The 18,437-nt window shown below is 42.4% G+C and overlaps 1 protein-coding gene across 1 annotated transcript in view; it reads left to right on the forward strand.

The window, feature by feature from the left end:
• Nucleotides 1-1,067: 1,067 nt before the first annotated feature.
• XPO6 (exportin 6) overlaps nt 1,068-18,437 on the forward strand; it is a 654,194-nt gene continuing 636,824 nt past the window's right edge. The window contains exon 1 of the mRNA XM_078663046.1: nt 1,068-2,248. Within this exon, the coding sequence (XP_078519172.1) occupies nt 2,246-2,248 (3 nt within the window). The 5' untranslated portion in view covers nt 1,068-2,245. The remainder of the gene's footprint in view (nt 2,249-18,437) is intronic.

The following is an 18,437-nucleotide window of genomic DNA, read 5'->3' on the forward strand; positions in this document are numbered from 1 at the left end:
TGAGAACTGGGACACTACCATTGAGGGCCTTCACTAAAACTTGGGGCAAGGGTGGATTAGATCAATGCCCATTGTGCACGGGGTCGGGCGAAAGTGTTAGTCACTTCCTCTTTGTATGCCCCCTATATGATGCTCCTAGATCTAAGTGGTTACGCCCGGTCTGTAGAAATCTGGGCACCCTCTCAGCATCAGAAGCTAGTAGAATTTTAAGATCAGATACGTCTACTGTGATTGTTGTTGGGGTTGCTAAATTTCTTGGTTGGGCGTGGACCTTACGGTCTCGGCTAAATAATCTGTCACAAGCGCTTTGATGTGGTGTACTCTCAGGATGTTTTTGATCTATGACTCCCAAAAGAAAACACACTCGCACAGATGGGGTGTGTATATGGATTGCTGTTTTAAACTTTTTAACCCTTTTTTATTCCTAGAAATGAAGTCAAATATAAGTGATTTAATTCTGTGTTAATTGTGTTTTTAACTTTTAACTTTTCACTAAATTATTTTCTTAACATATTGCTAACTTTGTATAAATTGTGTTATATTATTGCATGTTAGCATGTCTTTTATGATGAATAATCGAATAAAGACTTCCTGAAATTGAAAAAAATGTGAAACATAATATATTAATGTATTAAATAATAATGTAATCTCCCAGTGCCTATCACAACAAAAATCTGATTTTACGCAATATAATCTGATGTTCATGTAAAATGCGCAGTCTTCGGACCAAATTCACGCCATATAAAACTTCAAATAGCAAACATATAATTGTATTTGTTCCCAATGCACTATCCTTCCCCTCTATGCCTTCTTTCTCACTCTATCTCACACTAAGTGCAGGCACCTACTTTTGTTTTTAACACCATTTGCAGAGACACAAGTAGCCACGCCCCGTCGTGAAAACAAAGTGAGCTGCGTAGTGTCAGGCACTTTTATTTGCCACTGACAGTAAAAAAGTACAAGGACTGCGTTTACTTCACGTTTTTGTTTTGTCCGCTTTTGATGTCCATGCCCAGTTTCGTTTCGTAATGGAGTTAGTTACCTGGAGCCTCGCGCAGTTTGATGATGTCATTCGAGGAGGTGTGGCCTTCTGAGTCAGTGGGAGGTGGAGGAGGAGGAAGACTAGAGAAGGAACGAGCAAGGCAGGGGCCAAGTCAACGCTTTGGCCGGAAGCGGAGAGACGAAAGGGGAGCGGCCCTGACACGCAGGGCAGATACGGGTTGATGTTCTGCCGCGGCCAAAACCTCGAGACACCTCCAAATGAGACGTCGCCCCCAGAATTGAGACAACTGGAAGGAATCTCTAGATAGAAATTCCCCCAAGAGGAGCCAGCTGAGTGTTTTATCTTCTTCATCCTCCCCAGAGGAAGAACCCCCCGACACAGGAACTCAGCACATTTAACTGCCCTAGCTAGCACTATAAGGGACGTTTATACGCATTGCTCGCCTCCCTAGTGGGGTATATCTTTTATAGGTAATCTCCTACTCAATAGCACACAGGAAGGAATAAACTACACTTTATACTAAGCAGTTACCTCTCCCGAAATAGGTACATTATCTAATTAAAGAGGCACCCCTCCCTAGAAACAAAAACCCAATATTAGACTATGTAACTGCCAACTTCCAAACATTTTAAAGGACTTATGTAGAAACCCCTACCCATTGCATGTGAACCTACATTACAAACACATCCAGTGCGTTCTGTATTTGAGCTTTAAGCAGAGGGCTACCACTAAGGCAAATGGTAGGGGATATAAGCATCATTATAACCCAGAAAAAAAGGGAATATTATACCTTAAACCCCCCCCCCCCCCTGTAAAAGGCTCTTTCCTCTAGAAAGAAAACCCTAACACAGTCTTCTACATAAAAGCGCACCAAGAAAATCTTTTCCATACACGGCTGTCTCTACAGAAAAGCCTACAATAATGAAAATACTCCCACACATCACTTAGACACCTGAAGATAAACGAGGCGCCCCTTAATTGTGCTTTAGCTGGTGTCTTTCACAGTTTTAGGTCACGTGGACCTGAAGATTCCTCTACCAAGGGGCAAGGACTTGCGGTTTCAGTTACATTATTTTAGGGGTGGTGGGCCATAGACAGTGTTGTGCTTTGAAGTAAGATGGAGGTGAGTGCAGGTGGCCCAGTGCCCAGGATAACACGAACCCTTTCAAGCCTGGCATGACATTAGCTGTGAGAGAGAGGCTGTGACCCCGGGAGCAGAACACGCACAGACGTACTAAAGACATGGTGAGTTTCCTTTTCTCTTATTAAAAAAAAAAAAGACGGCATCTCTTTTGGTGCCAGTGGCATTGACATACCATAGAGCATTGCAAGAGTTGCCAGTTGCTAGGAGTGCTAACTTTTGCAGCAGTATCACTAGGTCACCGGTTGAATAGGACATAGGCCTACCTTGGCCAGAAAAGACCTGCTGACCGTTCTGTGGAAAGTTTGCTTTTCTACATTCCTATTGGATATGTTGTCGACAGCCTTTGCACCACGTGCAATGTTCATTTATTCTGTGCTCCTTACCCGAGAACTTGTAAGGGACCACAAGTTCCATCCAGGGTGCCCTTTTCCCCGCCTAAGATACTTGCAAATTCTTTAAGTGATGTCTCCTTTTATGCTTGCTTGTTCACTGCTGAGGCTTTTATGCTTGCTTGTTCACTGCTGATGCGCCCATGTACCATCTTCACTTTTCTGCACCAACCTGAATTTGAGGGAAATACTCAGGATTCAACTGTTCAGCTCAACCTAGAGACCCTAAGTCTCCAGAATACTCTTCGGGCACCCACAGCATCCCCGTTCCCTTCTCACACCGATCCCCATATATCCTAGAGCTCAGAAGTGACCCTTTTGCAACATGATCACTTTACAAATGCTCATAATCATAATAAAAACTACTCAGTATGCTGAGGCTTGGCTGAGTTGTCGATTCATTACTTTCGTTAGCTCTAAAATCGTTCTCGAGGGCCAGTCTAAAAAATAAGGATTATCTAAACGAGCAAATACTCCCAAATTACAGGGGTGTGGACTTTAATAACATATCTGCTTGTCCATGGGGCAGGTTGCTTCTTAAATGTACTTGTCCTATAAAAAAATCCACTTGTCCCTTTTGTGCCAATGTAATGCAGCGACAAATTATGGCATCAATCGCATTGTATAAGAAGTCGGATATAGCCTTTCTGATTATGCGTGATCCAATACCATAGTAGAGTTTAAATACTAGCCATTACTTTATTTTGCCACATTTCCGCACATCCACGTACTGGGGCTGAAGGTAGTGGCAAGCTATTGCTCCAGGGTTGGAATGCCCTTTTGAGTCTGTGCAACCCTACTAATTTGCATGTTTTAAGGATTTTCACCAACATTTCTCCCATACTGAGAAAGGTTGGAACTTAAGTCCTTGACAATGGCAGATGTGAAACTTCTTCCAGGGTTGGGGAAAAAAGTGGTTGGAGGGAAAGTGAACTTGCAAACACTCCGATTTTTGCATGAGCAAATCTACCCATGCATTTTTGCTCATGCTGAAATGAAGTTAGCAAATATTTTCTAGGAGTACTATTTCTTGGCCTACTTCTGTAAATTCTTGTGAGTTTATGAAACTTGTATAGCTGCACTTAATGAAAGGACATATACCATGGGTGCACTTTTGAGATTTACTTTAATAATTGGCCCCCTAATTAGGTCTGCGTTAACCATGACCTTTCGTGTTTATTAATATTATGTCTCTCTCTCTGTCTATTGGCTGTCTTCACTGTGAGTGACAACATTCTGCTCCTTCCTTGTTCAGTGCCAGGAACTACTGTGGCAATGTAGGCTTCTTGAGACCAAAACATTTTTTGCTTATGCCAGTGTTTGTTATAGGGCTCAGCAGCTCCCACACCAATAAGGTTTTTAAAAAAACCATGCCAAACCAAGTCACTCATTGGCAAACTCAAAAAAGAACTGCTGGCTTCGACAATGCTTGCTTATCTTTGTTTCCCATAATCTTATTGAAACTGGTTACACTGATTTTCCATTATGAATATCTTTGGGAAATACTACACATTTTACTAAATGATGCTGGAAATGGCACCTACCATTTTACAGTATTTTAGCGATTTTTTTTTTTTCCCTAAAATTTTTATGTGACCATTTTCTTTTGAAAGCAAAGACTCCTCAATCTTGCTTTCAAGCTTTTGCAAATATTTGCATCTAATCAGAGAGCATTCTGGGAGCATTACACATAGCCTCCTATTGCTAAACTTTGAAAACGTGTGTGCACATTTTTATACTGAAACCACTGCCAATAGTGCAGTCCGAGCTTACATTTACTTGGAGTGCTCACCCTAATAATAAAGGCTTTGCATTAATGGAACATAAATACAAGCTTGAACAGCATTAACACTTAGACACAAATATTACCGTAACTGCATACAATGCCCTTCCCTGATCCATAATGTTACTGTAACTGGCAGCCAAAGGGTTTGTGCTGTAGGGGGTTGGGCCTACATCTCCCAAGGACAAAATACAATTTTTTTTAAATGTATTTTATTTTGAAGGATTTATATAGCACTAGCTCCACCCTGGGGTATCAGAGCGCTTTACATAAGCAATGGGAGTATATAATACAATCAATCATGGCAGTTGAACAAACCGGGTTATGCAGGTGCTCAAACCAATAAAACAGTACAGAGAGTAATATAAGGAACATAGTGATTTAGAGGTCAAGGGCAACACATAAAAACGTGTTGCCCTTGACCTCAAACAATATGTCCCGGGCGTCCAGTTATAGGACTTCTACATCCCTGAAATGAGGAACCCTGATGTATAAGTACTTGGGGTTGTTATCCTCGTTGCATAGTATTACTGTGACTAAATGGGCTTTGGCATTTGGGATCATTTACAATACCTTTTGCAAAATTGTGTTGTTTCTATTACACAGGCCAACTTCTGTGTTAATGTTTGTAATAATGTACCCAGCTTTTCTCCTTGTTTCCTAGGTAACACACATTATGAAATGCTGGTGCAACAGGAACTTCCTATTAGAAACCATTTACGTACATTCCTGTTTATGAGAATTACAACATTTGATTAGTAATTGTTGTACCTAAAATGAGGGTTAAATCCGATGCCATGGCTTCCAAATGTGGGACATCAATGTCCTCATCCTTTCTGAACAGAAGCAAAACTAGATTAATAACAGTGCAGAGGTCACATCTGAGCAGTTTGTCAGTTGATTCCATAGTGTCGAGAGAAAAACGAAAATGAGCATGTCCAATTGTAGTCTGGCTTTTGGGCACAATTGACATTCATCATTGGGTGGGACTGTGCTGATTTCAAAATTGTAATGATTTGTATTTTCTAAGTGATTTTACCATGCCAAAATGATCACTGTATTTAATGTAGGTCTTTCTGTCTCGTGATGTTTTCTATCAAATTATGGAAAGTTGTCAATAAGGTTTGAGTATGAGCTCTTGAACCTCCCCACTCCCTCTCACTTACCGACCCTCATCAAAGGTGAGGACACACAATGGAGGATGCAGGAAAAAGACTATTGTCACCCACCCCCTAATCTCATCCATTGTAGGCAAATCATTACGCCTATTGACTGTATAGTTCAAGTCCTTGAATCTAGAATGCATGCAAATAGCAGTCAGTGCTGGCCTATAGCAAGCATTCTGATTGTCTAAGCATATATTAGCAGGGAATATAGAGTGGTAAATAAGAGCAGGCTACACTTTGTCAGTGATGTTGAGACTAGGCATGTTGATATTTGTGGACTGTAATGTGAAAACAATCTTACTCTCTAAGGTGTTCCCTTAATTATCAGGTACTCTCGAGACTTTAATGCATATGTTTATGGGTCACAAAACAAGTTTTTACTGTTTTTTCCTGCCTTATCCTCAGAAAACGACGATCTTTATAGTACATATATTTCAAACTCTAATATTAATTCAGTGTAGCCCTTTTCGATCCCTTTGTGTCTTTCATGGAATGTTAAAACATAAAAGGGTAATCTTCATATCCAATTACATTTGTCCATGTGGTTTGTTTACGTAAGAATCGAAAAACGGGCAGTGATCAACAGAAAAAAGTGGAGTCTGAGTTAAATCAGATTTTTGTAACCTTTGTGAACGCCACCCATGTTTCAGGGACTCCGCTTCTTCTGTCTAGAAAACTGATCCAGTGTCTGTGGTTCGATATTTTCTCTTAAAAAGGCTTAATAAAAAAATATAAAACTTTTTATCAAGTTTTTTTTTTAATGGATTTCTGGGCATGAACTGACCTAAAAGCACATTTGTAGTATTTTGCAAGTATATTCAATAATGTCATCCTTATCATGTGATAGAAAGTACAATTCTAATGCCTCGTCCTTTACCAACTGCTTTAAGCAGTCAATTAACATGTTGACTAGCAAGGCTGCTTCCGGTTCCTATGCCTTTTCACACCCACTCTCACTATCTTACTTCCTGCCTCGTTCTGTGAAATAGTATGACACAGGGATGTTGCAGTCTGCGTTCTTCATAAAACTAGTTGACTGGCAGGAAAGGCTAATTTGCGGAATTCACCTAATACATGGGTTCAGAATATAATGTTTTACAACGTACCTGTTTTTGCATTGTGATCCACAGTTAGTGGATGCCCCATGTGAGATGAAAGCTGGGGAGTTGATTGGGGTGAAAGCAAGGTCCTTGATTGAGTCTGACATAGTTTATTTCATCCATTTGGTAATTGGTTAAGTCTACTTTATAAAATTTGTTTATTTTTCGTACCATTTCAATACAGCACAATTGGCAAACAGTTACAACCTGTGCGGTTCTCTTTGCTCAGAGGCACCGGAGCTTGGAGTCTGACCTACTTTCTTACATCCCTGAGAATGATGCATCCTGCTGTTGATGTATCAAGCATACTCAAACACTCGTCACTAGCTCTAAAATTACATGGGTACCTTAAAATATTTCAAATATTGTTGGATCTCATTGGAAACCTCTCTACAATACTACACCAATGGATGTCCTAGATAAGAATGTCTTAGGAGTTAAGTGAGATGAAGGGCATGGTGATGATTGTTTGTGGTTAGAGGGTGAAATGAAGAGCTTCGCTGCTGTTGTGTTGATTGTGAAAACTGAGAGCCTAAGTAGTGATTATACGGAACAGTGTTTGATAAAGAGCTCTGTGATGATGGTTTTGATGTTTGATTGAGGTGGAGAAGTTAGTCAGCGGTTGAGGTGAAGGCATGCCTGATGATTCTGTTTGAAATTATCAAAGCTCAGTTCAAAGCCTGTATAACAACATTGGTTACAATGTGGATTTAGATATGATTTACCTTGTCATACACATGAAGGTCTAGATGCTAATTTCAGCTCAGATGTTGTGAATAACAACCAAATCAAAATGCTGTTTGAGTGCTAGACCACACTGATGGCCCGGATGATCGTGTTACACTGATACAAATACCTATCATCACATTGAGTTCCATGTGTGAATAGTATTTTTCTCAGAATTAATGAGTGGAAGGCTTGCAAAACAGTCAGGTCAGAATAGTTATGAATATTTAGTGAACACAATACAAAGAGGAGAGAGAACATTACAAAGAATATCCCAAGGGAAACTCATCAGCTTTATTTTTTTTCCTTTATGCGAAGATATCTGTGTAGTCTAAGTTTTGAATTAGTGAAATACTATCAACGCCTATGCTGAAATAGTTTGGGCTGTTACTATTTCAGGCAAAATATTACATCCTTTGGGTTGGTACAATACTATTCAAATCTACCTGTCCCATGTTACAAACAACTCCAGATACATACCATACTTTCATTAGCTTAAAGTAAGGTGCTGGAATGGTCAAAACTCGATGTAAGTAGTATGCTGTTAATGCTAGATAGAGGCTTTTGTACTGACAAAAATATCATTGTGTGTTGAAATTGTTCCCACTTAGTAGGAATATCTGACATCTTTTTCCTTGTGTAGCAACATTTATTCAGCACTCTGTTCTCAAGTGGTTGGTTACAAATGCTTAAGATTGTGTGAAAGTGTGTGATACTTGTGAGAAGTTGGCCTGATATGTGATGTCCACTATTCTAGTGGGCACCCTGTATCAGTCCAAACAACCCTTATGGTGATGGTTGTAAGGTCAACCTTATAGACCAGCTATCCTAGTGGTAGCATGGACAAAGCAGTCTTAGGCTAAAACTTCAGACAGCATGTGAAGCCAGCTGTTTTACCATATGTAACCCCCTGAATACTAAATAAAAGGACACCACACAGGTTATATATAAAATATATATGTATTTATTATAAACACAACCCCTCTGAACTCTTTGAGGTCAGAGGCTAAAGCACATAACATGAAACTTAATTATCATACAGTAAGTTGCACAATCTACAGTAGGGCCCTAGGAGCACGTAAAACCATATACTAAAATAGTGATATAAGAACCACGTCACGAACAAAGGATAGGCCTAGAGAATCGCTGGGGCTACGCTGTACTAACGAGAGTTAGGAAGCAGGAGGCCCACGGAATGCGTGTGCAGTGTCTTTACACACACGCGAGTTACCATAAGAGTTAGAATGGGAACGAAAGAATTACAAACTAGTTCCTTTAGGTCACTTCCGGATGGACTAGGAGAAAGCTACTGAAAACTAGGACACTAGGATAGTTAATACCCACAGGAGCACCGGAGTACTCTCGTTACCTCACCCACAGGAAGCGGGTGCTTGGTGTCAAAGTGTGTCGGGTTTTGTCGCTGAATCCTATGGAGCCTTGAAGAAAGATGCTGCAGGCGACCAGGAGAGAAGTGTCGGGTTGGATCCAAGGGCGGGTCGAGGATGAAGAGTACCTGAAAGCAAAGGGGACAGTCTGGGCCACTAGCCAGTGACCAGGAAGGAACCAGGCGATGTCGCGAAGCAATCGGGTGATATCGTGAAGCTTGACTCTGCAGCCACGCGGACCAGGAGGCTTCGACGACGACCAGGAGCTGGATACGGACTGTCCCACGAAGGATCTTGCTGTTGGCGGTGTCGGCTTCTGGATTGGAGTCAACAGGCCTTGGCAAATGCAACCCACGCAGGAATCGAATATTCGCTTAGGTTTAGACCAGCAAAGTCTATGGGGCTTCTCCTTTGCAGGGAAGCAGGGGCCCAGCTGGAGCAACCAGGCAGGCGGTGTAGATACAAAGGATCGTCGTCACAGAGGCCACTAGCAAGCGACCGGACAGACGCATCGAGCAGGAAAATGCAGAAGGGCCCCACGCAGAACTCGTGGAGTGTGGAGGGCTGATCTTCGGTGCAGTTAATGCTCTGGGCTGGGGCTTCTCAATCCCCAATCACAACTTCAAGGGTGCCTCAGAAGCTGCACAAGTAGCAAGGAGCAGGCTTTTCAAGATGGCCGGTCCCACGTCTCTCGTCGCCTCCACGGGTCTCAGCTTTGCAGGGACTGTGGATCGGGGTCAGTGAAGTCTGGAAGTCTGGCTCTCGTCGGACTCTGTGCTCGGGCTCTGGCAGGAGCGTCAACAAAGTAAACAGATGATCGCTGGATTTTTGCCTGTTTGCACAGGGTGGTCACTCCTTGACCACAAGGGAGATTCTTCAGTCGTCTTCTGTGAAGGAGATTGTAGAAGGTCCAGAGTTTCGTTTCAAGTTTCAGTTCAGGATAAATCTAAAGTCTCTAGACTCGGCTCCTACCTATATACTAATCTGGTGGGCTGGATTACCTGCTAGGTCCCTCCTATGGGTGGGTCCAGGGAAGGGGGTGGTTACACCCCTTTCCTTTTGTCCAGTTTCGCGCCGGGGCTGGAGTGCCCCAGCAACTGGTTTGAACTGGGCTATGCATGGGACACCTTGTGTGCCCCAGGCAGTGTCTCATTTCATTCAGCCCTCCCTGCCCCAATACACTATGGCCTGTCTGGGGTGGTGCTAGCACCTCACAAGACAGGAAACCTATTGTCCAAGCCTCCCTCGCTGGAAGGACTCCCAGCAGCAGGAGGTCAGACTTGTGTCTGTGGCAGCAGCATCCATTTTGTGATGTTGAGGCTCTGGTTAACTTTAACCGGGATTAGTGGGAACAACATGTCTTCCTCCTCTAGAATGGGTGGAATGCTACCCCCGTCGCCAGAACTGGCGAGGGGGTAGTATTCCAAAGCGTATGAAACCTTACACGACATGTTTTGATAAAGCCAAACCAAGGTTAGAAATAACCGCGAGGATTATAATGCACGTAAGATGTATACGGTATGGCTATATCATAGAACAGCTATAAGGACATGGTTCCGAAAGCTGCAGACAGGCTCAGCTCATGCTAGAGCACCATCTCACATAAAACCAAGCACTCTGCCTTCAGGATTGTTAAGGCCTGCCATAGGACTGACTTATAGGTGCATATGTGTCTATATATAATGGTAGGTATAGGAATACTATACCTAAGCAAGGGGTGATTGCACAACCTTGCCCCAGCTGAGTGATCAGCCAGTTGTGTCAGTTTGGATGGCCAGCCAGGGGTGGCAAAATATATGCTGCAGCCCCTGGTAGGCCTTGGGTGCACCTATGCCCTGGGTACCTATGGTACATTATACAGGGGCTCACAAGCTGACCCAACATCCAATTGGAGATGTACATAAAGTACATGGAGTCCATTTTACAGTGAGAGCAGATAGCCTGGCGCCCTGATTAGCAGGATCCCAGGCCAACTAAGTCGAAAACCAGCTAAACACTAGGCAAAAAATCTGGGGTAACCATAGTCGGGTATCCACCTTCCTACAATACTATCTGAGAAAGATGATGGCTAGGGCCATAATTGTGCTTGTCGATATGAAATAGAAAGACCTTGCTGGCAGTTTTGCAAGGATGAAAGCTATAAACCGAAGATAAAGTCCAAAGTGGTGGTCGGGGATGATTTAATGATCTGTACATACTATCGAAGTGAAAACATGTTAACGATATCTCTAAAATCAGATGATGGTCCAGGCAATGTCCTTTTGGATGGGCAGTGGGCAAGATGAAAAGCTTGCTCGTCTTTAGGGTGGTGATGGTGCATGCAGTGAAGTCAAGGCTGACCATGAGGCTGTGCGATAGGTTGGGGACTGAAAAATGATGCTGGTGCGTTGCTGCTGTGGGCGAGGCTAGGGGTCTGAACAATGATACTTACGTTTTTGCAGAGCATAATGGCAAGGCCTAAAAGAACATGCTGGCATTGTGACAGAGGGTGAGGCCAGGGCCATGAAAATGAAGGAATTTCTACAGCAGAAGGGGAGATGAATTGTTACTGAATGATTCTGTTGTCCCTCAGGTGGGCAAATGCCTGCTCTTTTTGCTTATTTTTGGTTTAAAGGGTTACTAAAATGCCTTAGACAATGGTTGAATTTTGATAACTATGCTTATGACTGTGGTTCTTAACCTGCTGTCTGGGGACAACGGGGGTCAGCAAAGCCTACTCGGGAGGGGGGGGGGGGGGTGTCTGCGACTGCTTAGAAAATTAAATAACAGGTTAATAAAGTGTATATAAATAAAGAACAATAGCAATTAAAATGTTCCGTAAAGGAATTTGAAATTGGAGGCTAAAAATTAAGGTAGCATTCTCAGACTGATTCGTCGGAGCAACGCAAGTGCATCATACAAACTATATCATGGGTAGCCTCAATTACATTTTGAAAAGCTCCAACCTTCCTATTAAAATTTTAATAAAAAAAATATTTTTGTTGAATACAATATTTCATCATTTGTGTGTTTTGTTTGACGAATGTTTGTTTCTGTATGTTTTGGGTATTGTTTTGCAGTTCAAATCATCGAAAATACTTAGGCCTGGGTCCTCTGCTTCCTGTAATGATTAAAGGGGAGGTCTATAGAAGTCAAAAGGATAAGACCACCTGGTTTATGGCACGAATGTGACAGAATCGGTCAGTGTCTGAGTTGAAGATCACAGAATTTGTAGTGGCCAGATTAGTCATATGCATGTTGAGGACATAAATACATTGGTATCCGTCAAATAGCTGTTGGTGTTGGTTACGTGATTCAATAAAGGCATGGTGTGGTTGTGTTAAGTTAGAAGGTCGAAGAATTGTAAATAAAAAAAGAAAGAAAATAGATGGTACAGCATGACATGAAGACAGTTGGGTGGGTTGGATCTCAGCAGGACAATTGTGAAGGCTGTTGAGCGTCAGAAAGAAAGATCAAAATAATACTGGTAAAATAATTAAAATCACACCTCAAAATTAATCGTTTAGAAAACTGACAATTTTCTGAAGTGCTAGCCCAACCTGGCAAACCTTGTTTTGCATACGTTCTCTTTGCAGAACAGCAAACTATATGCTTTTCCTTAATATTTCTGCAATCTAAGTGACCTTTTCTTACCCTCCTCTATGTGCGTTTATCCTCCAAGTCCCTATGCCATCAGATAGTTTAATTGTACCCCCTTGCAACATTAGTATTTTCAGGAGTTAGACATTTTGAGTACACTCTGCCTGCAGTCTAGAGCATGATATATTTCTTACGAAAGTCCACTCCAGGCTTCCCTTCATAGACAGATATGTAGAAGACCTAAGCGGCACATTCTTATTCTGTAAGCTTTGCACTACTTGTAAGGCAGTTAAAGGTTGAACAGGTGATTATCGAGGCACGTTTTATAATGTGACTGTGATGTACGTAAGCTCATATGGCTAATTCATTTCCACATACAAAGTCCCCAATTGTGTTTTTTCTCAACATTTGTTACCTAGTAGTGGTGTTTGTATGAAGGAAGTTATCCTAACCAGCCCAGAAGTGATGAGTAAAAGCTGACTTGGTACCAGCGGACAAAAATGATATAATTGTAGCAGTTTAAAAGCGTAGTTAAATAAATTACATTCACATCGCTAGTTCAGAGAGCTCGCCTTCTTTTGATGTGGGAGCTTTGACCAGCTTTGGCCTGCTGGAAGCATGGACCAGGATGATGAGGGTGCTCCAAGACTGCACATAGTGGCCACCCTGGGGCAACTTCTAAAGGAAGATGCATACTACTTTCAGCTGACTCTGCCACTTGTTGAGGATGTGAGATAGTGATAATGGATCAGGTGTCTTCTAGCAGTAGTGGGCAGTTTATGGTGATGAATGAGACGAGAACTCATTTGCTGCAGCCACTAAATCTGTATTAACAAGTGGCGTTCATTTTTAGGTTGAAGCCTACCAGACAGCATAGCTGTCTTGTTTGCTAATGGCATCTTGGGGACATTCCGTCCATTGCTTACAATTGGCTTTTTGGTTTGTAACTCACATTTTCTTGCTTTCTTTTTCCTGGCTTTATTTGTTTTAGGCTGTCCAGCTGGAGTTTGTCTCCTCCCTTGTCCAAACCATATTTACAGTATACTTCAGAGTGCTCCTTTTCTTTAAACTGACCGTTCAATCTTCTTATCTTGTAATATTTGCTGTACATTCGAAGACATAGGTCATATGTCAGGCACCATCTTCTGAGAGAGCTTGGTGTTTACTTTTCTTTCTCTGACTTCAAAGTGAGAGGAAGTATGTGACGATCATGCTGGCTACTGGAGGACATTCTTAAGTATGGTGAAAACAAATCCGAACTTTAGCGGATGACTTTTCCACTCACTATCGTTTGTGTGCTTTATACTTTTACCAGTAAACCTGTATGTCTGTGCAAATGTAATCATTTCAATTGAAGATGTGCTGTCTGTAATAGCAGTGTGCTACCACACCATGTGTACTCCAATTCACCCACCTCTACTCTTCACCAATCAATGCCACTACACTCTGCGCCACTCCACTCTGTCACTTCACTCTATTCTGCCCCATTCAACTCTACACCACTACAGTCTACGCCACTCTTTGCGAAACCACTCCACACCAACCACTGCGCTCTGCTCTAACGCAAATTCTCTCTACAATACTTAACTCAAAACCAATACACTCTTCGCCACTGCATTGTACTCCCCTATACACTACTTTGTGCCACTACACCGATTTACTCAAGTCCAGTATCCTCTATGCCACTGCTCTGTACTCCAATATACACTACTCTGCGCCACTCTATTCTAGTCTGCACCACTGTACTCAAAGCTACTGCTATCTACTCAACTTTACTCTGTGCCATTCCACTCTACCCCACTGCCCTCCACACCTCTGTACTCTACTTTGCACCACTTTACTTTTAGCCAATGCACTCTACTTTACAATGCACCATTGCACTCTTCACCACTCCAGTCTAGGCCACTCCACTCTACCCTGCACCTCTCCACTCCACAGCACTCCACTCGGAAACAGTCTACTCAGCACCACTGCACTCTATGCCACTGTACTCTATGCTGCACCACTCAACTTTAAATCACTGCACTCTACCCAATATACTCTACACCACTTTACTTAAAACCAGTGCATGTTATGCCTCTGTACTCTATTCTTTACGCCACTCTACACCATTGCGTTCTACATCACTGCACTCTATGCCACTCTGTTCTGCACCACTATACTGAATAACACAGCTCTCTACAGCACCCTACTTTGGAACACTACTCTACGCCATTGCACTCTATGCCAAAACACTGTGCACCGCTTCACTCTAAGGCACTACTCTGCAAGACCACACTCAGTCACTGAACTCTACGCTACTCTGTGCACCACTGCTCTTTCTGCCACTGCACTCTACTCTGCACCACTCGTTTCTACGCCAATGCACTCTGCCATTACACACCACTCTAATCTACGCAGCACCACAGCACTCCACGCAATTCTATTCAAATCTTCACTCTATTCTTCACCACTCCACTTTACCCTGCACCACGTCACTCTACTCTGAACATTCTACTCTATTCTGCTATGACACTCTTCGCCACCCCACGCCTCTCGGCGCCATTACACTCTACTATGCTGCATTCTACTCCACTCCGCGCCACTCTCCTCTAAATCAAGGCACTCTAGCCCACTGCACTCTATCCCAATCTACTCTGCACCACTGTACTTTACGCCACTTCACTCTAGGCCACTTTACTGACACTCTACTCTATGCCACTCCACTCTATGATTCTCTACGCAACTCCCTCTACGCCACTCCATGCCACTTGATTCCAATCTAGTCTACAACACACTACTCCACCCTAAGCCACTTCTTCCTGCCCAGTTTAAGGATTAATTTATGTGAACAGAAGTCCTCGATTATTCCTTCACGGTCTCCTGTATTATCACCTCACATAGGATTCTGTACCTTACTCCTGCATCCTTATTCATCCCTATTCCTCAGTGTTTGGCCCACATTACAGTCCCATAGTCCGCTTTTAGGTGCACTTTTTCAGAGCTGCAACCTCCTCTGCATTATCCTCAAAGTCAAAAGTATATTTTCCATTGCCTCTTGGAGTCTTCCTGTCTCTGTGACCTTTAACTGAGTCATGTTTTAAAAAAAGTTATTCAGCATTTTCCTATTGATTTTCTACTGCATTTTTTGCCCACTAAATGCCCGGAGGGCTCTTGTTTGGCCTTTTTCAGTTCAAGAAACTGGGTTCTTGTCTCAGTAGTCTCTAGTGACTGCTGAAAACGTGTCTTAAACCTTGCAGTTTTGAAATCACAGCTTTAAGTGCAGCTGCGGTGCTCCCAATATTTGTAAATTACCTGTGTTCCTTAGATTTGCCTGTTCTATGTGCAGGCTGAATAATTCCTCACTGTCAACTTCCTTCCTCCTCTCAATCATCATCATTCTGTAACACACTAGTCTAGGTAAGTCCCCACAATATTGGTGCCTTCTCCGAACCTTTCCGTGTTCTTCCAGGCCTAATTACGTGCTGGTAGGTTGGATGCTTCTTTTCACGGTATTTTGCTTCTCAGAAGTTTCCAGGAGCTAATCATCACAGAGCCTTCAATAATAACTGACTGTTAATAGGGGCGATATCATTTTGTTTATTCTGCTTTTATAGCGTGAAACTCCGTGTGCCTAGCGTATGCTTTCTTCCAGCTTTACCTAATGGACTCTATTCTTCCTAATCAACAGGGGGCCACCTTGAACAACCACTCCTTTTACCTACAGCAAAAGCTGCTCCCAGAAGTCACAAGTAACTTTACTGGGTGCTGCACCTGTCCCCTATGCTTCTGCAGACCTCCGTGACGTGACTCCATACTGAAGGAGTTTATCTAGTATTGAGAGACTTGGTGAAAAGCAGCCACGTTTGGAAAGTAGTCTTGCCCGATTGTTTTAGTATTTTCTTGAGAATAATATGTTTCCTTTAATTCGTGATTCACTGATCTGAAAATGATGCACGTTGTTGCTATTTCTGTAGAAGACACGTTAATTTAAGAATGTGTGTATCACTTGATGTGTAGCATTTTGTTCTCTTGAAATACCTATTCTACCATTGCCCCAAGCTGACAATATTGCCAGGGCCTTTCCCACCTAAACTTCATAGAGGAGCTCGCTCCTGGGTTGGCACCAGAGGTCTGGACTCCCTCCTTTGTTCAGTGGACTTGGGCGGTCCCATTTCTGGAACAGTGTAACAGTTAATTGACGAATGTAGGTTTTTCTCCCAACCCATTCCTCCTCTGGTGCATAGTGAAGCAGCACTGTTAATTGCTCTATTTGTGTGGGGAGACCTTTGTTCCTGCTGCTGCACAAAAGAGTGACAAAAGGCCTGCGCTCTATTCTTGAGCTGAGCAAGAGAAATAAGACAATTCTGGATGACCACTAGGATGTACAGATACCTTCTTGGAACTTGCAGCTTTGATCCTGGTGCACATTTCACCCCATGTTAAGTCACTCGACTTTGCAGAACAACTGGAAACAAATCTGCACGCTAAGGCAAATTTCCCCCAATGTCTATAATAAAGTGTCACAGCCGACAAGACCGTATTCCACATTGGCTTACCCTACAAGTTTCCACTAATATTATAAGGCATACCAGAGGTCAATATCTAACAGTGCAGCGTCTCCTCTGCTGCAGGCTACCTGTGTGAAGCTACCCGGAGGTCAGACAATGAGCAATTTTGTACTTGGGGCCCTGTGAGGGTGCGTTTGAGGACATCCTGCCCAGAGCTAGGGTTACCTGACCCATCTCATAGCTCTGAAACCAGTATGGACCTGCAGAAAACTGAAATGATGGGGCTGAGAAACGATTTACAAAATCTCTCAACCATTTCGACAGAAGCAAAAACAAGAACAAGCAAAGTAGACGCCAAAACATGTGGCCTGAAAAAATGTAAAGACCTGGTTGTTTAAATAAGCCTTTGAGGTTTAACTGGAATATAAAATAAACCCCATAATCAGTGTTTTTACCATAACGCCAAGAGATCTTTGGTGAATGTGCGCTTTAGAAATTGTTTTTAATGTAACCGTGGAAAGGATAGACTTTATTTCCAAGAAAATCTATTGACCTCCTTGAAAGAGAAATAACAGTGATGAAAGATAGAAACAGAAGTGAGAACCTAAGGCTATTTTGTCTCCTGGAGAATATGGAGAAAGAGGCAAATACCACATAACTCATTTTCGAAACTTGGATTCCACCAACTCTGGGTATCTCTTTTGACAAGACTTTGGAATATAAAGAACGCATTTAATACCCATCACACCTATCCAACACTCAAAGTCCAGAACAAATTATCTTTAAGGCAATGTGATACCCAAATACTGAAAGGATAGTAAAACACATGAGGAAAGTCAAAGTAATCAAATGGAATAGCATGAAAAAAGGCATCTCACGATCTATGCGAAAGATAATGTTAGCCAAAGGAAATGATTCTTGCCCCTAAAAGAAAAACTGATATAGCTAAATATTCATTTCTCCTTTGTAGGTACATCCAAAATGAGAATCATTCATATGCCTAAGACAGCTATCTTTAACAGCGTGCAAATCTAGAAACTTTTATAGACCTGCTTGGACAATCGGAGGTAGACCACTGAAGTACTTGAGCACTGCACTTCAAATCCTGGCAGTCTCCCACATGTTTGATCTTGCAGGGAGTAGCATATACTACCAAAACATAGCGAAGTCTTCACTTATTTGCTTACACTATGTTCTTGACTCTTTGAAGAATGTGCAGATGGCCAATATGATCTACCAGCACTACTTGTTAGCATTCACAACCCTATACTACATGACACATTTGGTCAGTAGCGTCTCTTAGCAGTGTTCCTAAACATGCACACCTTTCTACTACTTGGAACCTCTTCCTGCATACAAGACATGCTTGTACAATGTTAGCATCCAAACCGCTTATAAAAGCGTAATACCCATATTACGTATTCAAAACCATATAATTTCACCAGCCAAACTGACAACTGAATAAACAGTTCCCCAAAAAAACACCCCATCCCATACATTTATACAGATATATGCTAACATGTTGCTGCCGGGCTTGAGAGGGTTGCTAACCACCCTACACAGTCAAGATTTTTGAAGGAAAGTCGTGCACCTGATAATATAATAATAATTGGACACTTTTTAGAAGAAAGCAAAATGACTGATCTTTCCCACAATGGCCATGCCACTGGAA

Source organism: Lissotriton helveticus, chromosome 10 (genome assembly GCF_964261635.1).
Source record: "Lissotriton helveticus chromosome 10, aLisHel1.1, whole genome shotgun sequence".
NCBI classification, from domain to species: domain Eukaryota; kingdom Metazoa; phylum Chordata; class Amphibia; order Caudata; family Salamandridae; genus Lissotriton; species Lissotriton helveticus.